Source organism: Neoarius graeffei, chromosome 17, assembly GCF_027579695.1.
Source record: "Neoarius graeffei isolate fNeoGra1 chromosome 17, fNeoGra1.pri, whole genome shotgun sequence".
Classification (NCBI taxonomy): Eukaryota; Metazoa; Chordata; class Actinopteri; order Siluriformes; family Ariidae; genus Neoarius; species Neoarius graeffei.
In genome coordinates this window covers 40,069,424-40,087,399 of record NC_083585.1, presented here as the reverse complement: position 1 = coordinate 40,087,399, position 17,976 = coordinate 40,069,424, and the positions used below count along the sequence as shown (strand labels likewise).

General features: G+C 38.9%; 1 protein-coding gene across 1 annotated transcript in view; it reads right to left on the bottom strand.

The window, feature by feature from the left end:
- Nucleotides 1-17,976, bottom strand: part of sacs (sacsin molecular chaperone) — a 45,851-nt gene that overhangs the window by 12,134 nt on the left and 15,741 nt on the right. Inside the window, exons 3-8 of the mRNA XM_060944191.1 lie at nt 16,113-16,203; nt 14,903-14,988; nt 12,878-12,989; nt 12,603-12,749; nt 11,012-12,497; nt 10,713-10,804 (exon numbers count right to left, since the gene is read on the bottom strand). Of these exons, the coding sequence (XP_060800174.1) occupies nt 10,713-10,804; nt 11,012-12,497; nt 12,603-12,749; nt 12,878-12,989; nt 14,903-14,988; nt 16,113-16,203 (2,014 nt within the window). The remainder of the gene's footprint in view (nt 1-10,712; nt 10,805-11,011; nt 12,498-12,602; nt 12,750-12,877; nt 12,990-14,902; nt 14,989-16,112; nt 16,204-17,976) is intronic.

Below are 17,976 nucleotides of genomic sequence, written 5' to 3'. Positions count from 1 at the left end.
AAAAAAAAAGGCAAAAGAAGTGTTATTACTGATGCTTAGTAGTTAATCCCCTGTAGAAAATCATGTTTATTTTGTCCTTATTCCCTGTGAACAGGTAGTTGTGACTTGGATTTATATGACTTGGAATTATACTGCATTTACCTGCATAATTTGAATAATCACATGTTTACTCAAAACATTTATATGCATACTTTTTTTTAAATCATCAATCAGTGTTAGTGTTGTTTAAAGTATATTTCAAAAATGTTTACCATGATTGCTGGTTTAGAAAAAAGCATACCATTTCAGGAAATATCAGGATGTTTAAAAATAATGGAAGCATCTGACAATGGTTGAGTTAGGGTACTGGTTGATATGAAATGTGATTTGTGTTCAGACTCGGCAGCATACATCATTGTTTACAACCCCAATTCCAAAAAAGTTTGGACACTGTGTAAACTGCAAATAAAAACAGAATGTGAAGATTTGCAAAATCATGGAAACCCTATATTTCATTGAAAATAGTACAAAGACAACATATCAAATGTTGAAATTGAGACATTTTATTGTTTTTTGAAAAATATATGTTCATTTTGAATTTGATGTCAGCAACACATTTCAAAAAATATGTAGTGAAAGTTCGTTATGTCTAACTATTATAACTATTCTTTAAGTTTGTTTCTTAAGACACGTATTTTTTAGGACGTTACCTTGTTTGTTGACAGGACGTTACCTTGTTTGTTGACAGTTTCGGCGAACACTTCCGCCTTCTTTAAGAAGGCGGAAGTGTTCGCCGAAACTGTCAACAAACAAGGTAACGTCCTAAAAAATACGTGTCTTAAGAAACGAACTTAAAGAATACATTTCAAAAAAGTTGGGACAGGGGCATGTTTATCACTGTGTTGCATCACCTCTACTTTTGACAACACTCTGTATACATTTGGGAACTGAGGAGACTAGTTTCTGTAGTTTTGAAAGAGAAATGTTGTCCCATTCTTGCCTGATATACAATTTCAGTTGCACAGCAGTTCAGGGTCTCCTTTGACATATATTGTGCTTCATAATGCACCAAATATTTTCAGTGGAAGACAGGTCTGGACTGCAGGCAGGCCAGTTTAGCACCCAGACTCTTTTACTTTGGAGCCATTCAGTTTTAATATGTGCAGAAAGCGGTGTGGCATTGTCTTGCTGAAAGAAGGAAGGCCTTCCCTGAAAAAGATTTTGTCTAGATGGCAGCATATTGCTCCGAAATGTGTATATATATATCATTCAGCATTAATGATGCCTTCCCAGATGTACAAGCTACCCATGTCATGTGCCCTAATGCCCCCTCATACCATCACAGATGCTGGCTTTTGAACTGTGCATCGATAACAAGACGGATGGTTCCTCTCCTCTTTAGCCTGGAGCATGTGGTGTCCATGATTTCTAAAAATAATTTCTACTTTTGATTTGTCAGACCTCGGGACAATTTTCCACTTCGCCTCAGTCCATCGTAAAAGAGCTTGGGCCCAGAGGATGTGGCAGTATTTCTGGAGATTGTTTATATCTGGTTTTAACTTGCGTTTGTGGATGCAGTAATGAACTGTTTTCACAGACGATGGTTTTCCAAAGTGTTCCTGAGCCCATGCAGGGATTTCCACTACAGACACGTGTCTGCTTTTAATGTAGTGTCACTTGAGGGCCTGAAGATCACAGGCATCCAATGTCAGTTTTCAGCCTTGTCTCTTGCATAGAGATTTCTCCAGATTCTCTGAATCTTTTAATGATATTATGTGCCATAGATGATGTGATTCCCAAATTATTTGCAATATTACACTGAGGAACGTTATTCTTAAATTGTAGCACTGTTTGCCCACACAGTCTTTCACAGAGCAGTGAACCCCTCCCCATCATTACTTGTGAGAGACTCAGCCTCTCTGGGATACTCTACCCAATCATGTTACTGACCTGTTGCCAATTAACCTAATTAGTTTTGGTTTTTTTAGCATTACACAACTTTTTCAGTCTTTTGTTGCCCCTGCCCCAACTTTTCTGAAACGTGTTCCTGACCTCAAATTCAAAATGAGCATATATTGAGCAAAAAACAATAAAATTTCTCAGTTTCAACATCTGATATGGTGTCTTTGTACTATTTTCAATGAAACATAGGGTTTCCGTGATTTGCAAATCTTCACGTTCTCTTTTTATTTATGTTTTATACAGTGTCCCAACTTTTTTGGAATTGGGGTTGTCCTTTATTAGAAACACTTGCACATCTGAACATGGAGTGGAATACAGTGATGCACTGGGCACAGGTTCACTGAAAACGGACATCTGAAGACGTGATAAACATTGCCTGGTCTTTTTCCAATTTCCAAGCTGGACAGTTTCTTTGAACCTGTGACCAGAGTAGCTTCAGTTTCCTGTTTTTGGCTGACTAGATTGGAACCATCTGCTGTTGTCGACCATCTGCTTCAAGGTTCGATGTGCTGTCCATTCTGAGATGCATTTCTGCTCACCATAGTTGTAAAGAGTGGCTATTTGAGTTGCTGTAGCCTTCCTGCCAGATCAAACCATTAAGGTCATTCTCCTCTTATCTCTCTCATCAACAAGGCACTTCCACCTGCAGAACTTCAGCTCACTGGATGGTTTTTGTGCCTTTCTGTATAAACATTATAGACTGTTGGGAGCAAAAATCCCAGATCAGCAGTTTCTTAATGCTCAAACCAGCCTGTGTAGCACCAACAATGGTCAAAATGAGATTGTTAAACTGATATCACATCCCCTCCCATTCTGATGTTTGATGTGAACAATAACTGAAGCACTTGACCTTTATCTGTAGGATTTTATGCAGTGTGCTGCTGCTGCCTCATAATTGGCTGAACTCCATGAATGTGCAGGTGTAAAGGTGTTCCTAATAAAGTGAATGGTGTCTGTATACTAAACACAATGAAAATAGTTGATAATCCATTCCTAAAGAAATGTTTGTTAAAGAATGTTGTATGATGGGGGGAAAAAAGGGGGGGGATGATGTGTATAATTCAATATAATAAAATTGCTACTGGGGCGGCACGGGGGTGTAGTGGTTAGCGCTGTCGCCTCACAGCAAGAAGGTCCAGGTTCGAGCCCCGTGCCCGGCGAGGGCCTTTCTGTGTGGAGTTTGCATGTTCTCCCCGTGTCCGCGTGGGTTTCCTCCGGGTGCTCCGGTTTCCCCCACAGTCCAAAGACATGCAGGTTAGGCTAACTGGTGACTCTAAATTGACCGTAGGTGTGAATGTGAGTGTGAATGGTTGTCTGTGTCTATGTGTCAGCCCTGTGATGACCTGGCGACTTGTCCAGGGTGTACCCCGCCTTTCGCCCGTAGTCATCTGGGATAGGCTCCAGCTTGCCTGCGACCCTGTAGGACAGGATAAAGCGGCTAGAGATAATGAGATGAGATGAAAATTGCTACAGAAAAATGCTTCCTTCATTATTTATTTGCGATAATACACATTGTAATAAGTACACGATAGTTTGTAGTTTTTGAAAATTACAAAATCACAAAGTTAAAGGCATGATTTAAAAAAAAAAAAAACGAGAGAGATGGTAACAGCTTCCACAAAATAAGTACAAGTATACAAGAGCACAAGTCCCATAATGAACTTGGTAACATGCACTACATGCTGTAAACATACAAATATTAACACTGTACTGTTTTAATGTTATTATTCTGCTTCTTTGGGTCATCACTTTTACGGAGTCTAGTAATTTAAATTAGTAATGTATATTTGTGTTATGAAAATCTAAAATTTGTTAGCACATGGAAATGAGTTAGATACGGTAATGTCTGTCATTTATTTAGGGTTTTAATCAGTTAGTGCTTTGGCACTACAGTGCTGCAAAACAGTAAGTAGATTAAATTTTGCAAAAAAACATTAGATTGTATTATATCACCACTGCAAACAATGACTGAAACTGAGCCATTAAGGAGGAGAATGGATTCTTCCCCTTCCACAGGCATGACAACACTTACTTACCTGAACAACCCCAAAGATACTGCTGAACTGGGATTCATATTCAGGATCAAAATATAAACATAATTAATTTCACAAAAGGAAAAAAAAGTGAATTACATTCATTTTTTAAAGGGTAAATACATATTATTTACATTTTACAAATGTACAGTACGAGCCAAAAGTTTGGACACACCTAATTAAATGGTTTTTCTTTATTTTTATTAATTAAAAGTCACTTCATCTCAGGATAATGTTAAGCATATCCTACACATAATAGATCAAATTCAAAGACAGGGATTGAGAGCAGTATTAGTGGGCCTCGATGCAGAGAAGGGCTTTGACTGTGTCAGTTGGAGATTTCTGTACCAGGTATTGGGGAAACTAGAGATTCGAAAACAGTCAATCCAATGTATTCAAGGCTTCTACCAAGAACCTACAGCGAGGATAAAAATTAACGGACACCTAACTGATAGATTTATCTTACAACGAGGGACTCGTCAAGGATGTTGTCTTAGCCCTACCCTGTTTGCAATATTTATTGAACCACTGGCATGAATGATCAGAGAGAGTAACAACTTAAAAGGAATCCAAATAGGAAAATAGAAACATATCGTAGGGCTCTTTGTGGACGATGTTATTGTGACTCTCCAAGACCCGGACAGAACCTTTCCTAAACTGATGTCGTTATTAGAGGACTTTAGTAAATACTGAGGTTACAAATTAAACATAGCAAAAACACAAATTCTCACATTTAATTATTCCAAAACCAAGAAATTAGAGAAAAATATAAAATCAAATGGAATGCTAAAGTAATTAAATATTTGGGTGTGGTATTGGCAAAAAAATCTCAATAAAACATCTGAAATAAATCAGATTATCAATAATATAAAGACGGATATCAGACGGTGGTCAGTCTTCAACATGGATTTTGAGACATGAATTGAGGTAATAAAAATTAATGGATTACCAAGACTGTTATACCTTTTTCAATCTATTCCACAAATGATTCCAGAAACACAATTCAGACACTGGGACAAACTTGTATCTAGATTTATCTGGGCTGGGAAGAAACCAACGGTCAGAAATAAAACACTTCAATTACAAAAAGAGGAGGGTGGGTTGTCCCTGCCTAACCTGAAACGATACTTCTACACAGCTCAAGGGAGGTTCCTGGTTTGTGCATGCTGCCCTCTATACCAGGCAAGATGGAAAAATATAGAGGCCAAGATAGATACTTTCCAAATTCAAGCAACATTAGGGGACATAGGAAATAAAATGGGTCAACAAAGCAATAATGAAATTATTAAACAAAAAACACTGGATATTTGGAGCGAGATGGTAAAAGAATAAAATATGGAGGGAGACATCAAATTATTAATTTGGCCAGCTCTAGATCCCAAATTCAAACCAGGAATCAGTGATGCTGGTTTCAGACGGTGATGGGACAAGGGCATTACAGCAGTATGTACACTAACTTACAGTGGGTTCTTAAAAATGTTTAGAGAATTACAGAAGGAATTTGGACTTGAAAACAAAAGACTTCTTCAGATACCTACAAATAAGAGATTCCTATGATAAAAGAATAAAACCAACATTGTCTGAAGAGGGTAATGCAGTGATAGATGTTCTAACTGAAGCCTATAAAAAGAAAAAAGAAAAAAAAAACCTCCAAAATATATCAGGGCCTTCAAAAACAGAATGGGAACAACATGGGATACATTAAAGCAAAATGGGAGAAAGAACTAAAACATAGAACTATCACAGAAGGGTTGGCATTCAATGTGGAGTGCACAGCATTCATCCACAAGTTCAAAGAAGTGGAGAGTATTTGGTGGGAAAAAAAAATTGATCCGTTTCTTCATTACACCACATATTAAAAGCAAATTTTTTAATAACCTCAGGAACAGTGCTGGAGACGGTGTGGGAACTTGAACGCTGTTCACTCCCATATCTTCTGGTCATACCCAAAAATTCAAACTTTCTGGGAAAATATATGTCTAACTGTGGGAAAGATTTTGGGATATAAGATTCCTAATGATGTTAAGATTCTATATTTCTGTGTTTGGAAAGATGACGTTATTATAAAGGAAGACTGGTATCTGTGTAAAGTACTGTTAATTGCCTGTAAAAAAAAAAAACAATTACAAAGAACTGGTATAAAACTGAGTCCCCAAGCCTCAATCAAGGCCAATTTATGCTGACAACCCAGTCCTCGCAGATAGCGTCTCAGACAGTGTCTGCGTAGCCCCCCCACCTTCGCAGACGCTCTGCGCGCACCTCCCAAAAATTGTGACCACCGCAGAAGCCTCGCAGACAGCGTCGCAGACAAGAGGGCTCTGACTGGTCCACTCTACATCCGCTGTACACGCACTTCCGCTTCCCTACTTTCCCGGTTTGTTTTGTTTTCACGACCGGCATTTTTAAAAACACGAGCGAAGATGGAGCAGCATGAAGAGCGGTTGATTGAGGAAGTGAGGAAGTACGTACATCTATAAGACTCCAGTTCTAGTCATTATAAAAAAAAAAAAGTTCTAGTCATTATAAGTAACCGGAGGATAAACACTCCACTAACCACACCCACCAACTACTCCTGGCGACTTCGTGCCCCCTTGCGTTGTGCTGGTGAATAACATCGCGCACGCCTATTACTCCCCGCTCAACAATAAATTACAACTGTCTGCGAAAGCCTTGTCGCAAGAGCATGCAGAGGCCTTCAGTGGATGGACAGTGTTAAAGAAATCTATGTAATGGAAAAGATGACTGTCTTTCTGAGGTCCAGTGGAGCATTCTTTCCCAGAAAATGGAAGAAATGGACTGCTTATATGAAAGGAATAGAGGACGCTACCAATTAAGCAGGACAATTAAAAAGACACTGGACATGATGTAGCACAATACTACCAACAGAGGAGCCCCCACATTTTTGTTCATTTATACCCCTTGACAGTTCGTTGTCTGCTTGTTTTTTGTTTCATATTAAGCTGAAAATACTAAACAAAAAGTATTTTTAAAAAATAAATCACTTCATGTCTTAAAAGTAATGGACTTGTTTCTCTTTACTTAGTTGAGCAGTTCTTGACATAATATGGATTACTACAGTTGTGGAATAGGGCAATTTACTGTATTTTTATTATTTACTATTTGATCTCAAATGCATTAAGGCAGCAAAAAAATTGCACTGATTAACTTTTGACGAGGCACAACTGTTAATTGAAAAGCATTTCAGGTGACTACCTCATGAAGCTGGTTAAGATAATGCCAGTAGTGTGCAAAGCGGCACTGAGGTGTAGGTGATGTTGGTGGCTACTTTCAAGAATCTAAAATGTCAAACATTTTGTTTAACATGTTTTTATTTTCCACACAATTCCATTTATGCTCCATATGTTATTTCATAGTTTTGATGTCTTCAGTATTGTTCTACAATGTAGAAAATTGTTAAAATACAGAAAAACCTATTAAATAAGTGTCCCCAAATGTTTGACTGGTACTGTATATGCTGTATAAACACTGACTGCAGTTTGATCAGGTCCTACAATGTCATTTAATGACAATGCACTAAGAAGAGAAGAACGCTGTTCTCTGCCAAAGCATTATCACCAAAAGTTTATATCAGCAACAATTCCTGGAAAGAAATGTTGGCTGGCACCTTTTAAAAGGTTATCACATTTCTATTAGCAGACTGAAAATAGCTAATATGTGATTAGCACAAAAGAAGGTAACAGCATGTAGTAGCACAACCCTAATTCCAAAAAAGTTGGAATGCTGTGTAAAACGTAAAAACAGAATGCAATAATGTGCAAATCCTTTTCTAACTATATTCAATTGAATACAAAGACAAGATATTTAAATGTTCAAACTGATAAACATTGTTGCTTCTTTATAAATATACACCAATCCTGAATTTGATGCCTGCAACATCAATTATGTTACATTATATTATTGGTAGCAGACACTCTTATCTAGAGTGACATACATCCCCCCAGAGCAGCCTGGGGTTAGGTGCCTTGCTCAAGGGTAGTTCAGCCATTCCTGCTGGTTCATGGAATTGAACCAATGAGCTTTTGATCCCAAAGCTGCTTCTTTAACCATTAGGCCATGAACTAATGGTCATTAGGCCATGAACCAATGGTCATTAGGCCATGAACCAAGAAAAGAACCCCCTGACCAACACGTTCCAAAAAAGTTGGGACAGGTGCAACAAAAGACTGGGAAAGTTGTGGAATGCTCAAAAACACCCGTTTGGAACATTCTTCAGGTAAACAGGTTAACTGGTAAGAGGTGATCATATCATATAATTGGGTTTGAAAGGGGCATCCTCAAAAAGTGTCAGTCGTTCACAAACAAAGATGGGACAAAGTTTACCACTTTAAGAACATCTCAATGTACAATTTAGAGATTTCACCATTAACAATCCATAAGATCATTGAAAGATTCAAAGAATCCAGAGAAATCTCTGTACATACCGTAAGGGGCAAGGTGAAAAACCAACGCTCATGACCTTCAATCCCTCAGCCAGCACTGCATTAAAAACTGACAATTGTATAAAGGACATTACTACATAGACTCAGGAACACTTCGGAAAACTGTTGTTGGTAAACACAGTTCACTGCTGCGTCTACAAATGCAAAGTGAAAGTCATATCTCAACAACGTCCAGAAATGTTGCAGAATTCTCTTGGCCCTGAGCTCCTTGGAGATGGACTGACGCAAAGTGGAAAAATATGCTGTGGTCTGACGAGTCCACATTCGGAAAATCATGGACAATCATGTCCCCTGGGCTGTAGAGGAAAAAAGACCCTCCAGATTGTTACCAGCATAAAGTTCAAAAGCCAGCATCTGTGATGGTGTTAGTGCCCATGGTATGGGTAACTTGCACATCTGTAAAGACAGCATTAATGCTGAAGGGTACATACAGGTTTTGGAGCAACATATGCTCCAATCCAGATGGCATCTTTTTCAGGGATGTCCCTGTTTATTCCAGCAAGACAATACCAAGCCACATTCTACATGGGGTACAACAGTGTAACTTTGCAGTAAAAAAAAAAAAAAAAAGGGCAGGTGCTAAACTGGCTCACCTGCCTCCCAGTGAAAATGTGTGGTGCATTATAATGTGCAAAATACAACAGAGACCCTGGGCCATTAAGCAACTGAAGGCATATCAAGCAAGAATAGGAAAGAACTTCACTTTCAAAACTTCAGCAATTAGTGTACTCAGTTCCCAAAGCTTACTGAGTGTTGTTGAAAGCAAAGGTGATGCAACACAGTAGTAAACATGCCCTTGTCCCATCCTTTGGAACATGTTGCAGGCATCGATTTCAGAATAAGTGCACATTTACCAAAAAAAAAAAGTTGATCAATTTGAACATTAAATATCCTGGTTTTGTATTGTATTCAATTGAATACAGGTCAAATAGGATTTGCACAACATTACATTTTGTTTTTATTTATATTTTATACAGTATCCTTTAGATGTATTAACATTTTTGTAATCAGGGTTGTGGGTCTATAAAAGAATAAAAGCCAGAAGCAAGCTTTATGGATTCAGTAGATTTCACTGACATGATATGCTCATGTTTAGGTCTGAGGTCTGTAACGCTGTCTCACTGAATTATTATAATAATTATAAAATTGTGCGTGGGCGGCACGGTGGTGTAGTGGTTAGGGCTGTCGCCTCACAGCAAGAAGGTCCGGGTTCAAGCCCTGTGGCCGGCGGGGGCCTTTCTGTGCGGAGTTTGCATGTTCTTCCCGTATCCGCGTGGGTTTCCTCCGGGTGCTCCGGTTTCCCCCACAGTCCAAAGACATGCAGGTTAGGTTAACTGGTGACTCTAAATTGACCGTAGGTGTGAATGTGAGTGTGAATGGTTGTCTGTGTCTACTATATGTGTCAGCCCTGCGATGACCTGGCGGCTTGTCCAGGGTGTACCCCGCCTTTCGCCCGTAGTCAGCTGGGATAGGCTCCAGCTTGCCTGTGACCCTGTAGAACAGGATGAAGCGGCTAGAGATAATGAGATGAAATAATTGTGTGTTTGCAGTTATTAGCTCTCACATGGGTGAAAGTATAGACAGAACATGGACAGGTATGTATGCGAGTTCATTGCCTTAAGGCAGGGGTGTCTAAAGTCCGGTCCCAGGGCCAAAATGCAGCCTGCAGATAGATGTTAACTGACCTGCGACCTTTCTCTTAGAATGTAAGATAGATGGCCTGCTGGCCAACATGTTACAATTTTACTTTTCACCAGACAGTGGCCACAGACTGTGCTAACAAATTTTGCTAAAATGCAAGAGACTTTTTTGCCCCCTCTGACTACAGCTGCAAATTATTTTATAAAATGATAATTGGTCATGGCTACAGACAAAAAAAATGCAAAGGTAACAGTGAGAAGGTGTGATTTCAAGAGAGCTGCAAACCACTAAGCATGGAAAACCATAGTAAATTCTTGAGTCCTTAACTAAAGTGGATTTGCAACCAGGTATTAAAAGTGACAATTTAATTTGTGATCGTGTTAGTCTGTCCAATTACTTTTGGTGGTGGAAATAGAGGGGACCACATGTATAAAAAGTGCTGTAATTCAAACACCATTCACCAAATTTGGCTGTGAATACTTTCAAAGTAAGTTTCATATTCATTAATTTCAACTCCAGTACACTGGAACCCTGTCCTTGAATATTTTTGTTGAATCTGGCCCCCTTTAAAAAAATGTTTGGACACTCTTGCCTGAAGAATAAGTCAGCTTGTGATCTTGATCATTTATATATTTACCTCTACTTTTGGCTGCTTCCTTCAGGCTACTCATGACTTGTGGAGGAATGCTTTCTAGTATGAATCTTCCTTCTAAACCTGGGTAAAGGGACCTATTGAGGAAAATTAGGTATATTCTTCACTGGAAATTTAATCAATAGTGTATTTTTTTTCTTCCTAGGTCAAGTTATATACAACCAAACTGTATCAATACGTATGTGGTACATTCATTTTCTCTGCTTTATATTAATGTAAAATGACACTAAAAAGGTAGCAATCATTAAAAAAAAAAAAAAGAAAAAAAAAGTTTAACGCCATACCTTGGGTACTCTTCTGAGGCGATGTACACAGCATCCTTGTCACTCACAGAGGAAGAAAATGCGACAAATGTCTCATTTTGCAAAGGCAGCAGCTCCAGGCCTATAAGGTCACTGTAACAGGCATCACTGAGAATATATTCAAGCAGAAACAGTTTCTCACTGGATGAACCTTTGTGCCTAGTTTTCCTTAGCATCTGCCGTACAAAAGAAGGGATCACTCTCTTTAGGCTGTCAGGTTTGGTGAAAAATGTGGTCAAGACAGCAGAAATATTGGCTGGCACTCTGGCCAGTGTCATCCCTGAGCTCTGGAGGTATTTGATTACGGATTCTATGCTGTCCTTTGTACAGTCTAGCTCTAAAAACACTGCATCATCCACTTTGACCCAAGTGTCGCTGAGAGAGTAGATGATTGGGTCTTGGAGCAAATCATGGAACAGGGGTTCAAGAATGGGTCTCCAATATGAACGTATCCTGTTGGGATCAGGCCAGGCTTCATAAATGCTTCTAGGAGAAAGGGGAAAATCTTGGTCTTTCATGGTCTGAATTCTCCTAATGGTCTCCATAATCAGTGTGTAGTATGCCTTTGGAATGACCGTTACAACGAGGAGTTCGTTCCAAAGGGCCGCTGGATCCCTCCACTGGTCCACCTCTCGCCATTTGATACTCCTACGGTTATCAGTAAGGCCAAAAAAGCCACTGACATGCACCGGTAACCCTGTCATACTCTCTTCTCCCAGGGGCAGTGGAAGAAAACAGAATGCCCGCCCTGAGAAACTGGAAGTTGCACCCTTGTCCTCATCATCAAGGAGCGTCAGTGGTAAAGCTATGCCAATAGTTGGAATGAACTTTAGATCATCCGCAAGAGTGTCCAGTTCACTACATATGCCTCGTCCACCCACAGCATTACAAACCAGCCAAGTGGTCCTCTGACTTTCTTTTGCGGTTTTATCCTGCACCTCAATGCTGAGCTGGTATGTGCTGCAAGTGATCGAATTAACTGGCACACCATTACTGTAGCTGTCAATGGCCAAGCCTAGAGTTTTCAGAGAGTTGGGCCGCTCAAGTTTGTGTTCAGGGTTCTCACCTGCTGACACTTGGAAAAGCATCCGTTCAGTACCATCTGACTCACGCACATGCAGAGAGACCTTCTGTACACTCTTCAGGAAGAGCAGAACTGTGTCTGCATCAGCTTTGAAAGACTCAAACAGCTCCAGAACTTTCTCTTTATTATACACATTGCTGCTTAGCTGAGAAGGCTTCATACGCAGAGGGAAACGAAAAAGCGTCCCTGGAAAGTTCCCATCTTTGATGGTCTCCTCAGAGCTGCCAAAAATGCCAAAGTACGGGGCAAACTGGTCATTCAGCTCCTTTATTTCTTTTATGTCTGTCTTCAAGTTCCAGCATTGTCCAGACTCATGTACTCCAAACAGCATCTGATGAGGGTCCAACATCCCAATTTGATCCCCACTGAATATACTTGGGACATCTGAAAAGATTAAATAATTCATCTTAAATGTTTGATATCTATAGTACCTACAAATTATGATTTTTCAAAGACTGGTATCTGAGAATTTGAATGCAGTACACTTACCTGTTATATGGTAAACAGAGTTGAATCCAATCCCAAATCGTCCAACTTTTAAAGGGTCCTCTCTTTTCCTACTCCTCGCAATTTCCTGAATCCCATTCCAGTCCTCCGTCATGAAAACTGCATCATTGTACACATACAAGGCCGTACCTGGCAGATACAACCACATTACAGTTGTATAATGAGCTTTGGACAGTGAGCACAGATTTTGTACACAACACAAATGAAAAAAAAAAAAAGGATTAAAGGCACATTTGCATTAAATGTTTAGTATGTACCTTGATACTGGGCCATATCAGGTGACCACAGTGACTCCACCCCATATTCATTCTCGTCATACATAAATTTAACCTCTGTTGCTCCTGCATCCTCTGCATTCTGAATCAACTCCTAAAAGAGAGATAGAGATCAATAGCCAAAGAATGAGCATTAGACCTGGTTTACTAGGAAGAGAATAAGCTTGTGTACATAATATTTGCTTTAACCCCTTGGCTGCCACCTATAATTAATTGTAATGTGCCAGGCATATAGGACAAAAATAGGTCAAAATTGGGATATTTTGATAATCTTTCTCTAACTTGTTCAGAACTTTATATTTTTAATATTTGTATCGAAAAATCACAAAAAAAAACACTGTTGTAGAGTAAAAATAACTTTAGTAAATCAAAAACAACTTCAGAAACATAAAAAAACCACCACAAGACAATGGGTCTTGTCAATGAGAACCTGTCCATAAACATGAATTACTAGGACTTGAAAACACAATGTCCATGTATTCCAAGTAACTGGGTAGCATTTTTATTGAAAAAAAAATGAAAGTCGTATGGAATGAGTTCCTAAGGAAGATGATTCGAGGAGGTTACAAACGGAGGAATGCCCCGGATCCGAAAAAGAGAAAGACGAATAACACGGCCGCCACAGCTGAACCAGTTGACTGGAGCTTTGAGATATCCAATAGACAACTTCTTGATATCACTAAAACTCTCCCTATCCGTAACTTCTGTGTTAAACAACACCTTAAATACCTGGCCCACATATGTAGAATGGACAATGACTCATATCAAAAGCAAATGCTGTTTGGAGACATGCAGGGTAGACTGTGGAGCAAGGTCGAGCGTGCTCTTGACATCGACAAACAGCAGGCCAGAAGAATGATGAAGAAGAAAGATTTCTTGCGATTCCTCGAAAACCGTTTTAAGGAAGAGTGCCCTAAGGCTGTTGTGCGGCCGCACTAGGGAAACCTTGATGATGATGATTTTATGATGGTCTTTGGTACAACCCAACTGTGAATAGAACTCGTGATCTCCAGAACGAGAAGTGGACACGCTAACCACTAGGCCAACTCGCGGTAACGTGCCACTCTGAAGTAAAAGTAATGTGCCATGTAAGGTACATAAAAGGAGGTGTTTATGACGAGTAGCATACATCATAAGGCACAGCGGTAAAAGATTTCATGACGTACGTGACTCGTCCAAGGGCACTGAAGGGGTTAATGCTAGTTTCCAAACAGTTAGGTTAGTCCATTTATTTTAAGACACTGATCTCTCACATTCAGTTTAGCACTCTGTATTTTACTTGCGATATTTCACTTGTGAGTGTTGAATAGGAAGACCTTGCCACATAATGAGCACACGTACATCATCAGGGAAAACTTACCACCACATATTTACAGAATTTTATAAAATATTCTCAGTAGGAAGCTAGATAGTTTTTCATTCCATAGGTCTCTTTCATGAACGTTATTTACAAATGGGTGACAAAGAAAAACTGGGGAATTTGTATTACCGTGGGGGCATTTATTTTGCTGGCATGAGTTGATTTATGCTCTTAGAAGAAGCGTTACTGCAAATCAGTACAGAGTTTTTCTGCCTGATGTCCTTTATCCTATGATGAAACATTTCTATCCTGATGAGAGTGGTCTCTTCCAAGATGACCCCACCCCCATCGACAGGGCTCACTGAATGACTTGAGTATGATGGAAATTATGTAAATCATATGCTGTGGCCTTTACAGTCACCAGATATCAACACGGTGATTAATAATGAGAGATATTGGAGTAATATATCAGGCAGCACTTTGCACCATCATCATCAAAACACTAACTGAGGGAATATGTTTTAGAAGAATGGTGCTCATCCCTCCAGTATAGCCCTCTAGAGACTTGTAGAATCTGTGCTAAAGGAAGCTGAACCTGTTCCAATTGCTCATGGCCCAACCACTTAGTTCCCTTTAATTTGTCACCAATCTGTATATGCATATGTCTAACTTTAAATACATTTAATATCGCTCATCACAAGACCTACTTTCAGTATCTGTCCACCTTCTGGATAGCGCCGTAAAATGTCTTTCAGAAACTCTACCAAAGGTGGAGTGGTTTGCCCAAACCTCCCTGCAAGAGAGTATTTGACAGGTAAAAACACTGCTGCCTATGAAATATTCTTCTTCTTAGATGGTAAAATATGGCAGAATGCAAAATTTTACATAACCTTACTGCAAAATAATTAAAGTAACAATACGTTGAATTACATTTACCAAATTGTCAAAAAAAAATTACGTTAATTTATTCTATCCACATTCACTGGATATGCGCAATCGCACACGCTGATTGGCTACTCTACTACTAGGATATATCGGCCCATATACTGTGAGTAGAGAAAAACAAAATGGCGGAGCATGTTGCTGAACCAACCAAGGACAAAATAAAAACTCTACTCAAAAACAAAACCCCAAAAATTGTTATGAAGGATTTAAAAGAAACAGAAATAGCCAAAAGAATATAGCCCCCCCCCAAAATATCTCCTGTTCCACACTCCAGCCCAGCTGGTTGCAGTAATGCACCTTTAAGTTGGTTTGTCAACCACCAAAAAACCCTTAAGACGACCTCCAAAAAAATACAAAAAAAAATAAAACCCAAAAACAAAATATGGAATAAAAGTATTTGATGGTAAGAACACATCTTTTTTCTTTTTCAAAAATTATTATAGCATTTTTCACAAATTGCTACTGTCATTTCGCTGGTTTGTTTGTATTCTAAGCAGAAATTATTTTGTCGGACATTTTGTATAAAGTTCTTATTTATCGAATTTGCAAAAAATAAAAATGCTTCGTTTCACAAAATCCAGTGAATGTGGATAGAATAAAACCGTTATTCTACTCAATCTCGTCATACATGGCTTACAGCCAACTCGGTGCTACATGCCTCATCAGCCATCAGCTCATGTATGACTCAATTTTGTGGAATAACTTAAATATTATTATTATGAGACAATCAAACTATTTCTGACTGTAATATCCATGTGCACTTTTTCACACTGCTGTTTTGAATTTTTGCAGTGTATATATAGTTGACATTTTCTTAAACAAGGGTGATGTAACCTTCTGCACTCAACTATAGATACAAGTACTGATTTACTACTATACAAATATCACACAAATACTAAATTCATCCTAATTCATGGGTATTAAGTGTATTTTTAATATGCATGTTATCTATAAATGTATTTCATAAGTTACCACCCCCTCGCAGTCCTCTTCCGTGCAGCGTCATGGTTATTTCTGGACTCCCTTGTAGTACCAAGGTTCCAACTACAACTCCATCTTTAATCTAAATAGAAAAACACAGACTGACTCAATATCGTCATGCTTTCAATAAGACAATACACTGGTATATTTACAGACAACCAGTACATACGGAGAATAAACATCGATATGCTGAAAATGGAAATTGACTCTTTCAGACATTGGCTGCTCTAGTAGATGATTGTATTCTATCTCAATTTGATTTGTGGGAGTTATAAAGCCCCTCTAGGTCATTTTGAGCATCTGATCGTCTTTTGTACACCTACTCTGCGGCAGGCAGGCAGGCAGGAAGGCAGGAAGGAAGGCAGGAAGGAAGGCAGGAAGGAAGGAAGGAAAATTCAGCAAAAGAGTTTAGGAAATCTTCAATATCATATTGGACTCTGCTCAGACAAGTGAAAAGGGCTACAGAATGTTTTCAAAGCAAAAGCTTCTACTAATCCATCTGCGATTCTCAACATGCTCTGGTGCACATGGCTGCAGTCTGACAAAACTGGTCAGCAAGTCATCATTCCCAGAGATTACCACAATCAATAATTCGGTAGTGATTTTGTACTTAGTTCTGTACACTGCTTCCCAAGCAAGCATTTATTCATTACATACATTTCTTTTCTGCACAGCTGCCGAGATGACATGGTGGTTGTTTTTGTAGACGCTCTGGCCACAAATTAATATACTGAACTCAAAAGAAAGCCATAAGTTAATATTTTCATATGTTGCGACCATGAATTATTATGTTGTGGCCACGAGGTACCAAATTTGTGACCATAAATTATATCACTTGAGCCCAGAACTTAATATGTAACTGTGGGAATGTCATGCTTAACGAGTTATTTAGCAGGAACGGGCAAAAAGAAATCTGTTCGCTTTTTATTCAAGGTCACATTTTCATGCTTAGGTTCGTGTGACCCCAGTGGTATCATTCAACTGATTTCTCACTCATTTGAAATTCAATAAATGGCATAAGATACACAATATTGCCAAAAATACACCTGTGTACACCTGACCAAATCATACCCATATGTGTTTGTTGAACATCCCATTATAAATTTAGTTCCCCTTTGCTTCTATAATAACCTCCCCTCTTCTGGGAAGGCTTTCCATTAGATTTTGGAGCGTGACTGTGGGGATTAGTGCTCATTCAGCTACAGAGCATTAGTGAGGTCAGGCACTGATGTCAGATGAGGAGGCCTGGTGTGCAGTCAGTGCACCAATTCATCCCAGTAGTGTTCAGTGGAGTTGAGCTCTGTGTAGACCACTTGAGTTATTCCACACCACTCTTGGCAAATGTGTCTTACATGTCATATGAACCTCACTTTGTGCATAGGGGTACTGTCATGCTGGAAGATGTTTGGGTCTTTTAGCTCTAGTGAAGGGAAATCTTAACATTACAGCATACAAAGTAGGCATGTAACAATATATCGTGACAAATTGTGATACAAATTTATCACGGTTCAAACAGATGAAATAAAAAAATGAATCATGATTATCAGGTTGTGTAATCTCTTAGTTTTTCCGAGCTGCGATTGTGTTATTCAGACAGCAGTGGGTGCAATAACATAAAATAGTGGGAATGCATGTGACTTCATGGAAGTAACAAAAGTAACACAGCTCTAATGCCACAAATGTACACAAAAAACAGATCTAAAATGGGAAAGAGCTGTACAAATAGATTTAACAAGAAATTAGAGCTTTTTTAGACTGCTGAAAGCTTAAGGAAAGAAACAAATGCAGGGAGTATAAATGTTCATAAAAGTGTATTAAGAAAAGGCCTATTTGTTATTAACTTTTTTCATTTTTA